Source organism: Aulonocara stuartgranti, assembly GCF_965226115.1.
Source record: "Aulonocara stuartgranti genome assembly, chromosome: 4".
NCBI classification, from domain to species: Eukaryota; Metazoa; Chordata; class Actinopteri; order Cichliformes; family Cichlidae; genus Aulonocara; species Aulonocara stuartgranti.
The window spans coordinates 27,451,209-27,471,223 of record NC_138942.1 but is presented as its reverse complement, the minus strand read 5'-3'; the positions used below and the strand labels follow the sequence as shown (position 1 = coordinate 27,471,223).

Here is a 20,015-nt window from a genome sequence, read left to right as displayed (position 1 = left end):
AGTCGGTATCCGTAGCCAGTCTTGTTAATGATCTCACTGAGGGGGTTCAGGCCTATGCAGAACAGCAGTGGGGACAGAGCATCTCCTTGGTAGATCCCGCACTTGATGGTGACTTGTGCTATGGGCTTGGAGTTGGCCTCTAGTGTTGTACGCCACATCCCCATTGAGTTCCTGATGAAGGCTCTTAGGGTCCCATTGATCTTGTACAATTCTAGGCATTCCAGTATCCAGCTGTGGGGCATTGAGTCATAGGCCTTCTTGTAATCAATCCAGGCAGTGCACAGGTTGGTCAGTCTGGTCTTGCAGTCTCGGCTGATTGTTCTGTCTACCAGTAGCTGGTGTTTTGCGCCTCTGGTATTCTTGCCAATTCCTTTCTGTGTCCCGCTCATGTATTGACCCATGTGCCTGTTCATCTTAGCCGATATGATGCCTGACAGGAGCTTCCATGTAGTACTGAGGCAGGTTATTGGTCGGTAGTTGGAGGGGACCGGTCCCTTCTTGGGGTCCTTGGGGATCAGGACCGTCCGGCCTTCAGTTAGCCATTCCGGGTGTCTCTCGTTAACTAGCAGCTGGTTCATTTGTGCTGCCAGACGCTCGTGGAGTGCAGTCAGCTTCTTCAGCCAGTAGGCGTGAACCATGTCGGGCCCTGGTGCTGTCCAACTCTTCATACTGGAGACCCTTTTTTGGATATCTGCCACTGTGATGGTTACTGGACCCTGTTCAGGGAGGTCGCTGTGGTCAGCCCTCAGATCCTCTAGCCACTGAGCATTGCCGTTATGGGTTGCATCCTTCTCCCATATGCTCTTCCAGTATTGCTCCGTCTCCAGCCTTGGTGGTACTGTTCTCTTATTGTTCCCTTGCCACTGAGAGTACACCTTTGCTGGTTCTGTGGAGAACAGCTGGTTTATTCTCCTGCCTTCTATCTCTCTGGTGTACCTCCTCAAGCGGCTGGCCAAGGCTGTGAGTCTTTGCTTGGCAGTTTCCAAGGCCTCAGGTATGGACAGCTTGCTGTATTTCTTAGGCACCTTATTTGTCGCACCTTTCTGCAACTCCGTTAGTTGGCTAACCTCCCTCCGTGCTACTTTGATCTTGCCCTCTAGCCTCCTTCTCCATGGAGGGTACTGCCCCTTGTCGCTGTTCAACTTGTAGCCAAGCATCTCACTGATCACTGTTGCCGTATTGTAGATCAGCTTGTTAGTGTCGGTAATCGTGGTTGTAGGTATTGCCCATAGTGCTGCATTAACATCATCTAGCAGACCTTCTGAGGGAACTTCACGTAATCTTGGTAACCGGCTACGCGGGATCCAGGTTTCAAGCTTGGCCATGATCCTATTTTTCAGGTCAGTTCCTCTCGCACTCAACGATCCTTCTCCTATCGCACTTGGGGCTATGTACCCAATCTCGGGTGGGGGTGATGATATCTCCCCCCTGACCTGGCGTCCTGACTCCTCCTTGCCGTACCTCGTCAATCTCTAGCTGTGAGAGCAGTCCCTTCTTTCGAATGTTGGAACACTGAGCTACTAGTTGTTCGCCGTCATTGTGGATGTTGGGTATCGAAGAATCCATAGGTCCCTCATCCTATTCATGTAGCCCCTTCCGCCGGGGTTACTTGCATAGTAGCATTCCAACAACGCCCTGTTTTCGTCTCTTGCCCACCGATGCCTTCTTGTTCCAGTAGCCCACTTTTCGTCAGGGTGCCCTGGTTCCTCAACACCTGACGCGGACCTTGTTGATCCGGGCGACGTCCGAGCCGGCATGCCTTCATATTTATCTGTCTCGCTCATGTCTGCGGTAGGCTTGCTTAGCATAGGGGGTCTAGCCTTAGGACCCTTACTGGATACAGATGCCCCAGGCAGGAATCGAACTTGCGATCCTCTGTTCCAAAGGCGTGTAGTCTAACCACTACGCTATCCAGCTGATTGATTGATATATATATATATATATATATATATATATATATATTTATTTTTTTTTTAACCCAAGTAGCAAAAGACCGCGGGGGTTTGAAAATGATGTGTCAGTCGGCTCAGATATTTCAAGTTTACACAGCTACATTCTCACCTGAAAATATGTTAAGTTTTTTTTTTTTGCAACCCAGAAAGAGAAATAAGAGTAATATTAAAACTAAGTCGCTGCCGCCATTGTTGGAAACTGGAATTGGCTGGGCCCGCTATGAATTCTGCAATATGGTTTTTCAATTTTGTTGTCTGGGTGGAAAATCGGGAAAAATTTGGGAGAATGGTGGCTCCGGGAGATTTTCGGGAGGGGCACTGAAATTCGGTATTCTCCCGGAAAAATCGGGAGGGTTGGCATGTATGGTTGTGGCAACATCACTAACCTTGTCAAACACCTCAGAGTAAATCATATCACAGAATATGACAAGCGTATGTTGAGGTGAACTGAAGAGGAGGACAGGGACAGGTGCTGCTAGGGCGAGACAGACGTCTCTCACGGAGCCCTTTAGTGCTGCTGGCAAGGTGTTCAAATAGCGCACAACTTCAGGTTTTTTATTTCTATATGATGAACTCTGCATTATTAAGTGATAAGAACAAGTAATCTGATGTCCTGTAATCATTATGATGCTATAATTTGAGATACAATAAATAAAATAAGCTTTTGTACAAAGTATCGGATCAGTATCGTCGATACCACCCTGAATATTACTTGGGATCGAAAAGGAAATCAGTGGTATCACACATCTAGCATTTAGCATCTCAACTTCAGAGGAGAATTATGGACTTTTCTTATGAATAAAACTCTTCTACTCTTTGAAGGATGTTTAATGTTTACCACACATGCTGATAATCTATGCACACTATGTGTCACCATTATCCTCACAGTCATCAGAATCACATTTGCGGGGTGGATAAATGCCCTTTCAGAAACATTTTCTCACTCATGAAAAGTGTTTAATCAACTGCCCTTTTTGTTCCAATGCAAACACTTTAGCAAAAGTGCTTTAATCAGTTAAGCAAGCACAAAAATAACATTCACCTCCAGTGACCTACAAATATAACTAAAATTTCCATCACCATCATTCATGGATCTTGAGTAACAGGCAGCGTGACCCTGCAATTTCAAGCAGTTTTCTGAATCCTTCTGATTCCAGCTCGTTTGTTCGATTCATGAGATGATGCCGTGCTTCCTGCCAGTCTGGATGAAAGCGTCAACACAGTGGTCGATGTCTTCGTCCGTGTGTGCTGCCGAAATCTGAACACGGATTCTGGCTTTTCCCTTTGGTACGACTGGGTAGGAGAATCCAATCACATACACTCCTGTGGAGGGAAGACACTACTGTGACACTGTATAAACACAGTGGCAGATTCACATACTCTCTGCTAAGTGAGTCAGTTTCATCTACATTAAAGAAAAAAATTAAGTTAACGTGGACGTGCCAAAAAAACTGCAGTTCCTTGAGCGGCCACTTGAGGCTTTCTCCAAAAGTGAGTCAATCCTCAGACTCCCAGAAATGAACATGTTTTTTAGCTTGGTACAAAAAACTACTTTTGGTCTCTAGTTGTAGTTTCCCCCTTCACAACAACAGTGCAGGTGGTGAATTATTTTATTACTCACAATTTTAAACTGTAATAAGGTAAATTTAAGCTTGTGGCCACCTTGACTTACTGATAAATGGCTGTACGGGAAACAGGATGTTCTAGCTTGTCCAGCAAGTCAGTGTGGTCAGTTGATGAGTGTAAAAGCAGTATTTAATTTCTTTCTTACTTAGCACTAATTAGCTTGTGTAGCCATAGCACTTACTCAGGTTAGAGCTTGCTAACCAGCCTTGCTAGCATAATAAACCAATAACTTAGCAGTTGTCATTCATCAAAACACGGTCATGTCTGACTTAAAGAAAAAAACAAAAAAAAAACAACAACATGGCAGAGGCCAGAATTTGAACATTAATTCTTTGAAAATGAATGGCTAACATTCCATCTATTATATACAGTCTATGGTCTCACCAAATTTTAGCATATCGTCAGCCATTAAAGAGGCCAAACGTGCATCGCCAAGCATCACAGGGCAGATGGGGTGAGCTGAGCCTGCAATGGTGAAGCCGGCTTGCGTCATCTTGTTCCTGAAGCTGATTTGACAGCAAAGAGAAAACTATTATACTCACAAATTGGTAAAACCAGTTGTAAGCAGTATAAACCTTATCACTAAGTGCAGGACATCCTATATATGATATTAGTATTGCTACAGATAAATCGATTGGCGTTTATGATGTACACAACACTAAAAACATAGAAGACTTCCACTGTTTGTAAGAACAAAACATACCGCATCGTTTTGGCCGTCATGCTTTGGGCAATCTCGTTGGAGGCAAGCAGCAGTTCCACAGCCCGTGTGGCACTGCCCACCACAGGAGGGGGGAGCGCGTTGGAGAATAGGTAGGGCCGTGAGCGCTGCCTGAGTAGGTCAATGAGAGGCTTTGGGCCGACTGTGTAACCACCTGAGAGAAAACAAAACAACTACATCACACCTTGGATAAGTCTGTTAGTACCTGCTCGGATCACTTGGAACCTCGGTTAGAAGGAGTTTCAAAAACAGTACCTGGGTAACAGGTATTATTAGCTAATGGAAAACCCTGAAAATCGAGTAGGTACTAATGGAAAAGGGACTTTACACTCGCATTTATTACAGGAAAAACTTTGAGTAAATATCAAAAGTGGAATTGTCAGGTGGGCCGATGCACTACACTAAACAAATGCTTCTTTTCTATGTCTGTGTTAAATGTACAATGTTTTACTAATTTATACTTAATAAAAAGATGTTATGAGAGCCTTCATGTTAGAATGGAGTCATACCTGCTGCTCCTCCCAGCGCTTTGCCAAGAGTGGAGTTAATAATATGAACTCTATCCATCACTCCAAGGAGTTCATCAGTTCCTCTGCAAATCAGAGGGAAGTGGTAACATTAGTTCGTCACCTCTTGATAATAGAGATAGCTAAACTTTATCAAGAGCCCAGTCTCACGGTAGTTACTGTAAGACGGGGCTTTGGCGACACCTAGTGGTCATATTGAAAAAGACACTGAATAAAAAAAAAAACTGCCCTAAAAGGCTGTTCATAACAATCCACTCTTCTCTTAGAAATTAAAAATGATATTTGGGCACTACACTTTTATGATTAGGGGTCTTTTGTATTTTATTTTGCAAAATAACCGATTTATGATTTTTCAGTTGAAGTCTTTTCTTACCCACCTTCCCCGAGGCCCTAGGAAACCTGTGGCGTGACATTCGTCTATAAACACCATGGCTCCGTACTGCTCAGCCAGGTCACAAATCCCTCGCAAGGGAGCCACATCTCCATCCATAGAGAAGACCCCATCTGTCACTACCAGACGCATACGAGACGACTGAGGACAACAGAGAGCGCAGGTGATTGGTGTGTGACCTCCTCTGAGTAAGCTGTCATTTTTCACTCTCTTCTAACACACTGCAAGGAGAGTTGGATCAAGAAGGAATGTTTTACTCCACGCACCTGAGCTTCTTTGAGTTTGGTTTCCAGGTCACCGAGGTCCATGTGTTTGTACCGCAGCCTCTTTGCTCGACACAGGCGAATGCCATCGATGATTGAGGCGTGGTTTAGCTCGTCAGAGAGCACTGCGTCATCTGGGCCCAGCAGCACCTGTTGTGAGAATAATTCAGAGTTATACTGATCGTAACAGGGGAGGTCCTTAGCTTCAAATCCATTTGGACCTACCTCAAAAAGTCCCGCATTGGCATCGAAACAGCTGGCGTAGAGGATGCAGTCCTCTCTCTCGTGGAACTCAGCGAGCTTCTGCTCTAGCTTTTTGTGGAGATCCTGTAAATCACGCATTACGCAAAATTAACCTCATGAATTAGACAGCTTTGGGGTGATATGCGTGATCTTTAAGCACCAGACCTGCGTCCCACAGATGAACCTGACAGAGCTCAGTCCAGCACCGTGTGTCTTCAGAGCATCGATTCCTGCCTGGACCACTTCTGGATGACTGGACAGCCCGAGGTAGTTGTTGGCGCAGAAGTTCAGTATACCTGAGAGAATTTTGGATGCACAAAAGGAAAATTAAGGTTAAAAAAGAGAGAGAGTCACTGTCCCATAATAACCTCTTTGAGCATGTCAAAGCTGGGAGTAGAAGTTCTGCTTGTAGTTTTAGGCTACAGACGAGACAAGAGAGAGAAGACAAAGAGTGACAGAGAAAACAATGCATGGGACTGTGGCACTGTTGGGCACATGAAATGAACGGGGTCGTTTTGGTGCACGAGGGGTCACGACCTAAAGTCTGTGGCCCATTCATAAATCAGCAGAGTCAATCTCTGGCAAGGGTTCATGCTGAAATATAAACACTGATCGGCTGCTTTGCTGGAACAATAGCAAATAAAGCAGAGATTAACTGGTGCAGTGCAGTTAAATGCTAGAGCCTTCACAAGTCAAACAATGAACTTTGCATTGTACAAAGCACAAAACAGCTTTCTGTTGATGATATAAAGACCACTTTACAAATTATTTTGAATTATTTAAAGCTTGAATCTCATACTTTTGCTGTTACGAGTTCTTGGTTAATGTTTTTCCAAAGGCTGCGCCGAGAATAGCTTCAGAAGTGCAAAACAAGGGAGTAGCAGGGATTACTTCAAGTTCACCGCTGAGATAAGAACGTGGCAGAACTGAAACCTTACCTGGGACGGTGCGTTTAAGGACCATCACCGAGGAGGGTGCTACTGCTCACTTATAAAACTGCTGTAACTGGAAACTCCTAGTACTCACTGCCACGACTGCCGTCCACGCTGATCTCAGGACCCTGCTTGGAGGTGATGATCCTCTCCGATTTCCACGTCCCCGCGGCTCGGATCGTCTCCAGCTCGTGTTCCAGCACCGCCCGGGCTTCAGCGGCAGCGGTGTAGCTGCGGCTCAGGCCCGAACACCGCAGAGCCCCCCGGAGCGGGCTCACCAAACTGCGGGCAGCTTTTCCGAGAGACATAGCGGTGAACTCGTTATGCTGTTAAAGATATATGAACCGTGGCACAGAAAGGCTCAATGTAAAGAGCAAGCGTGGTTGCGTCACGTAATAGGGGTAGGCGTCTGTCTGGAAGACCAATCAGAGCGCAGGGCCGCTGGCAGGTGGCTTGTTTGGGCCAATCGCATTGCAGACAGTTTTTTTTAACTGGCTGATATCCACTTTGGTAGTTCACAGTCTGATGCCTAATATAAACTATAACAACATTTTACTCCTTTTAGTCACGTTTCGTACGTTCCAAATACTTTGTACATCACAGGAAGTACTTTGCGTTTTAAATATAGTACATTTATAGCAAAAAAATGTGACAATACAGTATGTTACAACTAGAAAAAAAAACATTGCTTGTTTTTGAGTGTCGGCACCGAGATCGAGAGATACCCCCCCCCCCCCCCCCCCCCCCCCCCCCACACACACACACACATTTATTTCAGTGTGTTGAAAGTGCCTTCAGTATCCAGACTGAATACACATCACGCTAAAACACAAACAATAAATGAACCATGCATGTGTTTTTTAAATAAAAATGTACTATTCCTTTGCCACCATTAAGTATTTTTTTTATAATCTGTGATAGTACTATATGGGTACCCAGCTGTCACCAGCCTCACATCCAGCCCAGGTGGACACTGAAGTAGAGCGGCTTCTCTGGCAATCGATGGGTTGCTTCTTGGCTCCTGCAGTCTGGATGTCAAAGTATCCTTGTGCAAGATTTCAAGACCTGAGTTGATGCGTCCATCGGAGTTTGAACATGTGTATGAATGAATGTATGTGCGAGATGCTTTGAGTACTTGGGTAGAGCAGACCAGTCCATTTACCATTTACTATCAAAATTAGAAGAGACAGCCTGTGGCAATATAGAAGGACAGGACCAGTCTTTGCAAATTTGTAAATAATGTGTTCTTATGCCTCCATTTTTTTTTTTTTTTTTTTTGGTAATGGCAAGAAAAAGTCTATAAACATATTTAAAAAAAGACAGACTGCAAACACACAAATCTCCAGTTAATACTTTTAGTTTAATATGACAGCAGTGTGTCATCACTTGTTGTTAAACTTCAAGTAAAACATCTTCATAGGGACAAGCTGAATGTGAAAAAAACTCATAAATTTTCTTCAGCATCCGACATCAACAACGACATAAAGCCTCAAACTATTACCACAAGTTATGGCTGAGCTTCTCTTACAAGTGTTTGCTACTTTGACAGGGGCATTTCTGTACCTCATCAACATCTTTAACAATATATATATATATATGTATAGATAACAGCAATATAGTACATCATCTATGTTGCAAAATTTGTAACAATATTCTCATTTAACAGCAGGAATGTAACCATAAAAAAATGTGCAAATGTTTGCTTGTGGATCAACCCTCGTAACAACGTCAAGTAAAAACTTCGGTCTTTCCGCAGACATTAGTTTTAAGTTAAAAAACACATTTGCTCCCCCCAGCAAAAGAGCAGGGTACACATATACAATGTCATTTGCCATTCAACTGTTCATTAATAAGAAATCTCCATTATCCAGCAGGTGGCGCCGGAGCTTCATGAGTAATGTTAGTTTTGGCAGGTTTAGGTGAGACTTTAAGACTCCGAGTTGTCTTGCGAGGAAGCTCTCAGGGACGGCAGACGCTCGGCCGCTTTCGCTCTCTCTGCCAGAAACCTGTCGAACTCTGGGGAGGCAAGCAGGAGTCACTTTAACAGACATCTATAGGAAAGTTCCTGCACTGAGTAAACAAAGCCACAACTTTGGAGTTAAAGTGAGCTGTGACCAGACATGTGAGTGCTTTATGTTTCATTTTTAGTCCTTGAAGTAGTAAACATTTGGGGGTAAAAACAAAAGTCCTTCTAACCTCCTTGGTTACCTTGGTAGAGGTAACACGGGGAGCTATTTACCAAGCATTAAAGAAGCTCACTGCAGTTCACCAGTGGCTCAAATATTTTAGCAGCAATCTGAATGGACAATAGGTTTTGTCTATAGCTTCAGCACAGACTGCATATAAAAGATGGATAAAGCTACCAAAAAAAGAAAACAAAAAACAATCCCATTTTCATGCCTTAACCTGAGAATTTTAGCTGTCGCAATGAGTGTAGAGTGGATTTGACTGAAAAAACAAGGATATATTGATAGTAGTGAGCTGTCAATCAAAGCCAGCCATGATCAAATGCCGTGTTCCAGATACACTGGAATATCTAGGCATGTGTTGGAACTCACGAGCGATGTCAATCCCGAGTTAGCACATTCCAGAAAGAGCAATGAAAGAGAATATTGGTTCCTAGCAAGGTAGAGACCTTCAGGTATCACTAGCTATAAAGCCTTTCAGAAAACACATTCAGTGATGCAACCTGATCAGCGCTCTGCTATGGCTCATTTAATGAGTAACAAGTACACAACATTTGCAGTACAGATCAAATATTTAGAGTTTTACTACTGTTTAAATTCAGCGCTGCTATCTTGGATTTCTAACTATGGGTATGTTGGTCCACTCTGACTTGAGGGAGTGTTCCACTAAAAATTCATAATTTCCAACTTATTCAGGAACGCAGTCTGAAGCATACATACCATGCCATGTTGAAACTGAATTTAAAGGAGTGACCAAGATCATAGGTTCAGACTTCTGTTTGAAAGCAGACACTGCCACCTGCTGGCCATTTGACAAAGGCAACGCTTCCATAGACTATCTCCATTGTTTTATATACAGTCTATCAGCTCTAAAAGAGGGTGTGTATTTCACTGCAAATATTCCATTTAATATAACCAAAGAAAGTTTTCTGTTTAAGAGTGTGTGCCCCATGTATTAACTTGGTTATAAAATCTGCTCCTTTGGAACAGGACATATGGGTAAGGATCCTCACCTTCACTGGTCACACCATCGGAGTCCTCAAAGTCATCATACTGTGTCATAAACACAAAATAAGTATATTTGATTATCCTTTAAGATAATTGTGTACCAAATTTCAAATTAAACCCACCCGCTTAGTCCTTTCTTTTTATAGTCAGTCACCTTTATGTAGATATATCTAAACATTTCTAATACCTTGGATTGGTATCTGCAAAGTCCACCAACATCTTTTCTTTTTTAAACTTTTAAATACGGCAAAGTAGATTCGATGAATGAATATCATTCCCAGTTCAGACTTACCTCATCATCCAAAGCAAGCCATTTCTCAATATCATCCATTACACTGGACTGGGTGATAGGAATCTAAGAAAGAAAGAAGAGACACAGATTGGCTACATGGATAAAACTTCATCAAGGTTGACAAAGCTACGAAGCCATGAAAACAAAAACGAAAGTCAACCGCAAAAACAACAACAAAGAAAAATCACATGTGGCTAAACATAGCATTCAGTGAGGAAGACTTCGGGTGTGACAACAATGCAGCATATCAAAAGTGCAAACCGAACAGTGTCATGCTCTTACGACGCCACAACTGGTCATGCAAACCTTTGTGCTCTATTTCAGTAACTGAACCACCAAAGCCAAAAAGTGACCCAACCCAGACCACAGCAAAGTAAATCAAAACTGTATGAAAAGAACCAAAAGACAGAGGGTATGAAAAGGCGAAACCAACGTAAAGCCAGGGCACGTTTTAAAATTCACACCCACCATTCCCCTTTTAATCATCCAATCTAACTTTGGTGAAGAGCTGCGAGTGGAAGCTGGACTGCCATCCTTCACGTACAGACAGATTTCATTCAGGAGGAAAACAGTTACTCAAACAAAGTAACACATACTCAGGCCTGTAGCTCAGATATTATGTACAGCACTTGGTGCTCTGTCATATACAAAAAAACCCAGGATTTCACGTATGCTTGCTGTTTAAAATAAATTTAACAATATCATAACTGAATTTACTTTTGGTCCTAAAGGTCATGTCACAGCTAAGTAAAAGAAAAAATCAGTTATAGTAGCCGATAAATCGAAACCTTGCAAGCAGTATAGACATCTTTGCTTACAGGTTCAGTGTTTTGTAGTTTGCTGTCCCGAGCTTGAGCAAGACCGTCCACCACAACTCCGCTCCCGTCTCTGAAAGGCAAAAATTACTAATAGGTTAACTGCAACGTAATCTAGTAACCGATATTACTTTTAACAAAGTTAAATGTTGGCTCATGTGTTCAGGAACAAATGAAAAGAAAGACTGGGAACTGTCACCACAAAACAATTCTATTAAATCACCGTAATTTACTTGAATAGTCACAAAAAATTAATTTTAAAACCTATTTTCACATTTATTTGTTCATATAAGGGCAAGGGTGGTTACTTCAAGTTGTAAAAAGCCAAATTGTTCAACCACCTTTAGCTAGCTATTTTAATGTTTATAACTTTTTGTCACAGTTCTGGATCATTTTGAGTTGCTTGTGTTTTGGTATTATTCTGTATTATGGTTTATGTTCTGATTCACTTGTTGTGCTGTTTTGATTATTATTATTATCCCATGTTTTGGTTTAATTCTTGTTAAGAGTTTAGTTCTTAGGTTTAGATTGGGTGCTCCCTCTGTTCGGTGTCTAGTCTGTGTCTCTGTGCCTGTTGTGTGCTTTGTGTTTTATTTTGACAGTCTCTGTTCTGTGTTCAGTCTCCGTCCCCATGTTTTCTCTTTCCCTGTACTGGTCCCACATCTCCTGTCTAGTAATCCTTGCCTCTGTTACCATGTCAGTTATGTTGTAGTGTTAAGCTCATGTCTTTGACTCCGTGTCGTATTCCTGTTTTACTTTGATAGTCTCGTGTGCTTGGTCAGTGTATCTAGTTTTGCCTTCCCTTCTCTCATGTCTGATTTGTCCCAGCTGTGTTTCCTGCTGTTCCCCATCCTCCCGTGATCCTACCTGTGTATCTTACTCCTCAGTTTCCCCCTGCTTGTTGTCGTTAACCTTCATACACCCTCTCTGTGCTGTGTTTCTCCCTTCGTGTTCCCATAAATATTCTACTTTTCAGTCTGGTTTGTTTTTCTCGCATGTGTTTCCTAGTTTCTAGTTTCCACTGTACGGTTTAGTTCTAGTTTTCATGTTTGAGATTTTGGTTTACTTTTGTGAAGTGTATTTCTTATGTGCAGTTTTTCCCAGGAATAAAGCTGCGCCTTAAGTTTAACTTTCAGTTTCTGAGTCCTGCGTTTGGGTCCTTCATCCCGCCTGCCACACAGCACTTGCCGTGACACTTTTAGTGATTTATTTAAACCTTTTGTTGATAGCTAACTATCTGAAATTGTTAACAGATTATGCATTCTTTTAAGCCAAAGGTTTGCTTTTTAGCTAATTATTGCAACCATTTATATAAATTCTTATTTAACTATTTAGGCCAGACTGCGATTTCAGTGAATTATTAGTTAACTGAAATCTGTTTATTTTGAGTTAATTATCAATTTTCAGCTATTTCAGTTGTGTATTTATCAGTTAAGAGAGTTACTTTAAAGTTTAATAAGTGCTTAATAAATAATCTATATTCCTTTAAGATTCCTTTAGACTAATGACTTAATTTTGCCTTAAACAAGACATTTTTGTGAGTGGTGCAGCTCTACAATTTAAAACATCACCCTGCTGTGCAAACATCTGTTTATGTCATAAAGGTTGCACATTTATGATGCAGGTTTTTTCTGTACCTTGGTCTTTGTTGAGTTGACACATTTATTTTCTGTGATAAAGTGTCATCTGATTCACTTGTACCTGGAAGAAGAAACGCAAAAGGAACAAATAAAGAGCAGAATAAGTCTCCACGTTCTGCATGAAATTAGGGATCGCTGCATAATTCCTTTCCCTATGCTTGCCATGATAAAATATATCTAAGTACAGTACTTACTAAGTTTTGCCATCTGACTGGACAAACTGTCAGATTTTGGAAAACTCATTGAGCTGTCATTGGTAACTGAAGCAGCCTCTGATTGGCTGTCAGTCTTCAAGTCTAGCTCTGTTAAGTTGACATAGGTGTGGCCCTGAAAGACACAGAGGGAAACAGCACAATTTAACCAGTTCACGCCGTTATGACTACTGTGTGGAAAGACTCCAAAAATGGCCGCCACGTTCTTTACCTTCTGCTCTGCGTTCTGACCGTTTGTTATTCGTCGTTCAAACCTGCCGACGACAGAATGAAATCATGGTGTGCAGAGAAACTCCATGCTGAAATATTGCCTTTCTCTTTATTTTGCCAATAAACACGATGACGCGATGGAGAGAATGGCGCAGGTACCTGTGGTAGCGATTGAAGGCGGTGTTCATTTCATCGTTAGTTGCTAATAACTCTTCGATCAGCTTCTCCTCGCTGAGTCTGGGGACTATCTTCACTATCCTGTCTTGCATTTCTTTACATACTGTGTATAACTGCTAATGACACAATCAGACAAAGAATGCGTGGGTGGGGTGGGGGGGGCGTTGAAGGGCCAGATGCAACACAGAACGTATAAAGTAGGAGATCAGTTAAGGGTAAGGCACTGTTACTCAGCATTAATGGAAAGGATCACACTCACAGAGAATATTACACATTCATGCAGTAAAACACACGCAGCTTGTTTTTAAATGTGACTTCATTTGTGTGTGTGTGCTTGTGTGTGTGCGTGTTTACCTCCAGCAGCTCCATGTCTGCTTGTTTTACCGTAACTGGATCTAGTTGACTCATCAAATCTGACATCATAGTCAGGTTGCTGCGCACCACTCCTAGCTCTGCCTTTAGCTTCTTCACCTGGAATATCAACAGCACTTACTGAATAAACACAGGTACGGTGACTCGATGAAAAGAAGAAGGCGGCAAATATTGATTTTATAAGGGTTGGAAGCGAAAAAGAATTAAGAAGCACAGCTACAAAAAGGAGTTCTGTGACTCTATTGTAACCAACATAGAAAAGCCAGTTAGCGAGAAGCACAGTGCAATTATAATAAGAGTAAGTCCCTTTCCAGTCCCATCACCTGGCTGTGAGTCAAGGCATTGTTTCCCTCAAGGGCCAGTTTTAGATCAGAGGTCTGAGGTGGGATGAGCGGTTTGGAAGACAGGAGTACAGCAGGCAGAGTAGTAACAGCAGGCCCATTGCCAGGCAAAGTCTGATAAGCAAAGGCGGAGAAATGACCAGACAGGAAAAAAGACCAAAGATGATGATAGGATGATAGGCAACACCCAACTGTTAGCAATAAAACAAAGGTCACCCAGCCCTGTATCCACCTTTTTCGGGGCTTCGGGTGGTGTGTAACCTTCCAGCTGATTGGCGGGGAACTCGAGTCCTTTCCTTCGCAGGTCTTCGTAGACCGATACTACACCCGTCAGGTCGGGTGAGCTGCGGAATGCATCGGCCCACGCCTTGACAAGAGAAAACCACAAATTAGGACTAGACAGTAAACCAATGTGACACTAAAGAATGACAACAACTTTATTCTTTTATTCCCTTGAGCCACACCTCACCTGTATGATGCCAAGCACTCTGTCATGTAGGATTTGTGGAGGGTTGTTCCTCGGGATAATCGACCGCACCAGAAACCCTTCTATGAAATCGCGCGTTGTAACCAGGATGTGAAATCTGTAGCCGCAGTTCTTCATGCAGGTCTCGAGGACCTGAAATCACAGAGTTTCAGAGAAATGCCTTACCAATTACAAACTACACACATCTGATGAGAACATAAAGAGTCAACACTCACAGTCAGCGTTAGCATAACCTCCTTGAAGTTCTTATTCCCCACAATCCTTTTTTTAATGGCTCTGAGTGCATCTTTGGGCCTGTAATTACAACATTTTCAATAGTCAGCCGCATGCAACCTCAAGAGGACAAGCTTGTTCCTGATGCTAACAGATAACGAATGTGCACACACCCTTCCTCTGAGCTGTTGATTATGTCACAGATTTCCATGTTGAGTTCCCAGTCTTCAGATGGCAGGCTGGAGCTGGTCGCACGCTCTGTGCAAAGTAGGTGAAAACATGAAACATGTCTCATTGTTACATTATAATTAGTAGAAATACATGAATTTGTTATTCCTTTATGAGTAATACATGGTAACAACGTAGAGACAAATTCGCCTTTAGTAAACATTATTTTCATTTCCTATGTCAAGGTTGTGATTGTGTGGCGTTCCACAGGGACTGACCTTAGGACTCCCATATTTTTAATAGGAATATAAATAGGTGCCTTTTAATACATAGGGAGCAGACATTATAGACAGTGTTGGGAAGGTTACTTTTAAAATGTATTCCACGACAGATTACAGAATACATGCCCCAAAATGTATTTTGTAATGTATTCCGTTACGTTACTCAATGACAGTAACGTATTCTGAATACTTTGGATTACCTATTACATTATCATGCTTTTTTACAACTACATGAATGTGTGATTTATTACAATTGCTGAAGGCTACTCGCCATACCAACTAGATGTTTAAATCTTAATATAAAATGAGTAACAGTTGGGTGGACATTAGGTAAGGCTGCACTTTTTGCAGCGATCTCGTATAGAAAACTATTCCACGCGTATATAAAACAGGGACCTCTGGCTAATACGTCGGGTTCATGTCGGGCTCGTAGCCGAAAAATAGCTTTACTTTGTTGTGTGGGTCAACTTTGCTAGCGAGAGACAGAGAGAGGTGTTGAAAGGCTGCTCCAATGGAACTTATTGTTTCGGAGAAAAACACGAACAAAGTGTACAGTCGAGTCTTAATAGCTTACTTACAACTGGGCTCATCAGGCACTCTTTTTGGCTGCAGTGGTTATTATTATATTTACATGCTTCCAGCTCCCGTTTCTGCTCGGTGACAGCTCATTTTTCCACTCTCCTTTTTCTCCCTCCCTCGCTCACAGACACATAACGGGTATTGCAGTCCTTTCTCCCTGAAGCACGGGCTACACTGCCCATGAGGCTACATTCTTTAGGCCTATGCCTGTAACACTCTGCCTATTGCCTTCATATTAAATCATTTTTGTGAATAATTTTTAAAAATATTTCTTCACGTCATTATGCAAGTAGGGGTGACATGGGCCGCGACATTGAGACACAGGCTTTAGAGCCTCTTAATGCGTGTTTTGTTTGGAGCGTGGAAACCAAAAATAGAGAGGGCATAGCCGAACATATGGAAAGTAAAATACCACCGTGTAATCCCTTTATTTCAGCAAAGTAACTGTATTCTGAATACAAACTTTTTAAACAGTAACTGTAACGGAATACAGTTACTCATATTTTGTATTTTAAATACGTAACGGCGGTACATGTATTCCATTACTCCCCAACACTGATTATAGAGCCACAGTCAAACTGTAAATTCTGAAATTTATACCGAAATTGTAAAACCTCCTTTAAAAGTGACAAGACTTAAAAGGATGCCAATAATGGTAAATGTCCTGCATTTGTATAGCGTTTTACTAGTCCCTAAGGACCCCATAGCGCTTTACCCTACATTCAGTCATTCACCCATTCACACACTGGTGATGGCAAGCTACATTGTAGCCACAGCCACCCTGGGGCGCACTGACAGAGGCGAGGCTGCCGGACACTGGTGCCACCGGGCCCTCTGACCACCACAAGTAGGCAAAAATGGGGTTAGTATCTTGCCCAAGGATATTTGGCATGTAGCCATGGGATCGAACTACCGACCTTCTGATTAGTGGCTGACCTGCTCTGCCACCCTGAGCTACAGCCACCCTATAATCAAACATACAGACTTGGAATATTTTAAACAGTATACCACGGGGCTGACCTCAGTCTCTGAAAACATTAAGCTGCTTTTTGTTTGTTTTTTGTCTGCTTGAAGTTGTAGTAATTCCAGGACTGTTGTTTTTTCATATTATGCAAACCCAGTTTTGGAAATATTGGGTTTTACATTTTACTATCTTATGAAAAATTACAGTACATTTTAAATTTGATGACAGAAAAAAGAAAAGAAAACAAAGAATCATCATCAATGACTTTTTTTTGTCACTGTCCCAACATTAACCAATTTCATAACCTCCAACAACGACTTGCAAACAGTCAGGCAACATGCCATTTCTCCATGTTTGCCAGAATGTCACTGACTAGCCTATATGCCTTAGTGACCGAGGTGTCTAATGTCTAATTCACCCTATTTAAAATTTTTGTGTGGAAAAAAAAGATTTCATGTTAGAAACATTAAAATTACATGAAAACAATGAAAATCATTAATTTGCTGGCACTTTTAATTGGCAAAAGATAAAAAAGTGGGCACTTTTAATAAGGTTTGTCAGGAGTTACATTTAAACTATATCAAAATGTGCCATGAGAACACGGCACATTTTCCTCACTCATCAAAGTGAGGAAAAGGAAGAAGAAAAAAAGAGGAAGAGGAGAAAATGATCATAATTAAACATAATGCTGAATAACTAATTGTTGCTACACTAGCCTTAACTGTGGGGGACAGACACTTCCACTATCATCACGTTAGTTCTTTTGTTTGCTTTGCCCTTTAACATAAGTGAACCTAGCCTAGCAGAACAGCCAAGTTAGCACAGCCACAGTCAGTGATGGGACACTGGTAAATGACTTGTTAGCATAGCTAGCTGGCTGATATAATGTAGCAGATAGTAATTACAGTAATATTACACTTCGTAACCGGTCAACCTAGTGTTGGACACTGTTGCTAAAATGAACACGCTGCCGTTTGTTGATCAGTGTTTTACCTGTAACTTTAGAGGATCGTTGGTGGTGGTGGCGTTGGATTATTTATAGAATAATGGTGATGAACTGGTTGAAGGGGCCCCTTTGAGAATTTTTGCCCTGGGCCCCCATAGACTCTAGAACAGCATGTGGCTTGTTTGGATTTTTGATCAGTTTACTGTGTGGAGGTTAAACTTTAGACCAGCTTATCAGATGACTGAATTAACTTGACCAAAAAACTGATGGAAATATTAAATTCACTATATTCAAGACTAGGCTATATTTAAGTTTTCTTTAGATTATAATATTATTTAGATTACAAATCGTGTAAAGACTTTTACTGCAGCTTCAACTAAGATCTCCTCATCTACATATCTTAATGAGCATCTCTGGATCTCCACCATTATCACTGACTACAGCCAAACGATCGTCAGATTTGGGTCAGGGGGATGTCGGCCACTCTTTGCGGCCCGCCCAGCTATTTGCAGGTTAAGGCAGAGCCGGGGACAACCAATCAACTGAAGCACCTCAGCGTCTTCCTCCCGCCTCTGCCAAGTCATTGTCTCACAGGGGCGTCAATCAAACCATAAGCCGTTGTTCTTCTGTCAGTCCTAATGAATTTAACTTGATTTCTATTTCTCTAACATAATCGCATTATAACGCATCACCCCGACAAAAGCCTCGACAATAAGAGTCCACAGAGCAGCTCTGCAGGGACGTGACTGCGGGAGATGTAAGGTGTCGGTATAAGACGCCCGAGCCTGACTGGAGAATTTTCTTTTTATGCAGTGTAAAGACTCATAAAGGCGCTCACCGATGCGCTGTCCCACGGGCGTGCTGAACGGATTCCCCATTAAAAACTCCATGATGAGCGCGGTGAGGGGCCCAGCGAAGCACCGACGTCTCCGGGCCGAGCCGTATGCGACAGCAAGCGGCCCCGCTGTCTCTCTCTCTCTCTCTCTCTCTCCTGCAGACTGCTGCGGCTTCACACAACAAAGTGGGGCACCAGTTGAACTGCGTCATGCGTTTTAAAGGGAAAGCAGCCCGCAGTTATCAGATGGTCAGCGTACCAGTGTTAGTACAGCGTAACTGCGCCACACACAGGCATTATTCTTTGCTGCATGCACTGCTGCCACTCTATTAGCAATACTTACCTGCGTGTAAGAAGCACAGTTTTGTCTGAGCACTGAGTAAGGGTCCTCTATTAGAGTCAGATTTCAGCCATAAGCAGCAGGGCACCCCGAGATCACTTGAAATGTCACCTAAGAAAGGTCGATAAATGTTTGTTTTTGTGTGTCATATATCAATAGTTATCATTTAAAAATGAAATATTTTGATAAATAAGTTAACAGAGAGACAATTAACCATTTTCAATGTAAGAGCTGTGGTGACGTTCATGCTGATGTAATTCTGTCCGTTTTTATATTTGCATTTTACACTAGTAAGCCATGAAAATGCACGTGTTGGATGTATAATGCACAAATGATCAAGCATTGACAATACAGAGCAAATGTCAGCCTTGCTGAGGTGGGCTGTTGGTGATGGGTTTAGTAGCGAGCTCAAATCAAATCATGGTATAGTTATAGTTTCATGCGACTTTAATATCTCAGCTGACCAATTTAATGCTTCACATTCAAATATGTCACATGTGCTGTATATGTAGTTTTGCTGCGCTGGGTTTTAGGAATCATCTCAGCTATGGAGGCTGACTGAAAAACAGCAGAGAACAAAACTATTCTAATATCCTCCTCATTTTACCTCTGGGTCCTACGTGGTTATCAACCTGCTCACTGCATCAGAGGAGAAGGGGACAGGATTTGCAGCTTGTGACTGAGACACAACATTGTGTGTGTTTATGAGTGAGATAATTACATTTCAAGCAATAAAATTTTCTGGTTCTGTGAATGCATAATTGTTATTTTGGAACTTAAACACATTTACCCCAATAATCCCTCTTGTTGATCTACACTTATGGATGGCTCTTAAAAAAGAGAGACTGACAATGCTACAAAGCAGCCAGATAACAAAATGTAACTGAGCACCACTGCTGTATGTTTACAAGTAAATGCGATAACTGAAGTATCTGCTTTGTTATTGTTGTTGTTGTTTTTGTGAGGAGCCATTTCTGTGGCCTGAATATTGGACTGCTAGCTGTTGGAATGAGGGAGTTCATCATTGCTGCTGCTATTTGAATGCAGTTTGAATTAAAACACAGGTTGATTCCTCCATCAGCTGATGCAGAGACCATCCAAATAACTGTAGCTGGGATAACGGTTGTGAATAATTAATGGAGAATCTCCCGAACCACTGACATGCAGCTGAATATCTCTGCTATATCTCTCTATCTATCTATGATAGATAGAGAGATATAGCCTAACCTTTTTACATAAAATGAAATACAATGCACACCATCTCTAACTGTAAAAAGAGTTAATTCTCAGTGCA

At 42.1% G+C, this 20,015-nt stretch overlaps 2 protein-coding genes across 5 annotated transcripts; both read right to left on the bottom strand.

Annotated features, from left to right (window-relative positions):
- Positions 1 to 2,759: 2,759 nt before the first annotated feature.
- On the bottom strand, positions 2,760 to 7,063 carry gcat (glycine C-acetyltransferase). Its single transcript, XM_082530797.1, has 9 exons — positions 6,750 to 7,063; positions 5,889 to 6,019; positions 5,706 to 5,807; positions 5,484 to 5,630; positions 5,204 to 5,358; positions 4,809 to 4,891; positions 4,282 to 4,453; positions 3,963 to 4,084; positions 2,760 to 3,275 (listed from the first exon to the last, which is right to left on the bottom strand). The coding sequence occupies exons 1-9, from the start codon at positions 6,961 to 6,963 to the stop codon at positions 3,124 to 3,126; spliced, it is 1,278 nt and encodes a 425-aa protein (XP_082386923.1). The 5' UTR covers positions 6,964 to 7,063; the 3' UTR covers positions 2,760 to 3,123.
- A 933-nt stretch (positions 7,064 to 7,996) lies between these two features.
- tom1 (target of myb1 membrane trafficking protein) lies at positions 7,997 to 18,587 on the bottom strand. Of its 4 annotated transcripts, none has more exons than XM_082529464.1 (16): positions 18,385 to 18,587; positions 14,782 to 14,866; positions 14,611 to 14,689; positions 14,378 to 14,527; positions 14,141 to 14,275; positions 13,891 to 14,022; positions 13,550 to 13,666; positions 13,178 to 13,311; positions 13,020 to 13,062; positions 12,791 to 12,923; positions 12,594 to 12,657; positions 10,960 to 11,029; positions 10,610 to 10,675; positions 10,142 to 10,204; positions 9,855 to 9,894; positions 7,997 to 8,671 (listed from the first exon to the last, which is right to left on the bottom strand). In XM_082529464.1, exons 1-16 carry the CDS (start codon positions 18,434 to 18,436, stop codon positions 8,583 to 8,585), a joined length of 1,452 nt encoding a protein of 483 aa, XP_082385590.1. In that variant the 5' UTR covers positions 18,437 to 18,587; the 3' UTR covers positions 7,997 to 8,582. The 4 variants fall into 4 exon arrangements, with proteins under 4 accessions (XP_082385590.1, XP_082385591.1, XP_082385592.1 ...); XM_082529465.1 differs by having other exon boundaries at positions 13,178 to 13,308; XM_082529466.1 differs by lacking the exon at positions 10,610 to 10,675 and having other exon boundaries at positions 18,385 to 18,586.
- Between the last annotated feature and the right edge of the window lie 1,428 nt (positions 18,588 to 20,015).

Coding starts and splice junctions, on each gene's coding strand:
- gcat (XM_082530797.1), bottom strand. CDS start 6,963: ATGTCTCTCGGAAAAGCTGCCCGCAGTTTGGTGAGCCCGCTCCGGGGG. Junction 5,359..5,483: donor CCAAACTCAAAGAAGCTCAG/GTGCGTGGAGTA, acceptor TGTTGTCCTCAG/TCGTCTCGTATGCGTCTGGT. Junction 3,276..3,962: donor TGACGATATGCTAAAATTTG/GTGAGACCATAG, acceptor TTCCCTCCACAG/GAGTGTATGTGATTGGATTC.
- tom1 (XM_082529464.1), bottom strand. CDS start 18,436: ATGGAGTTTTTAATGGGGAATCCGTTCAGCACGCCCGTGGGACAGCGC. Junction 13,312..13,549: donor CAGACATGGAGCTGCTGGAG/GTAAACACGCAC, acceptor TTGTGTCATTAG/CAGTTATACACAGTATGTAA. Junction 13,063..13,177: donor GCCTTCAATCGCTACCACAG/GTACCTGCGCCA, acceptor TGTCGTCGGCAG/GTTTGAACGACGAATAACAA.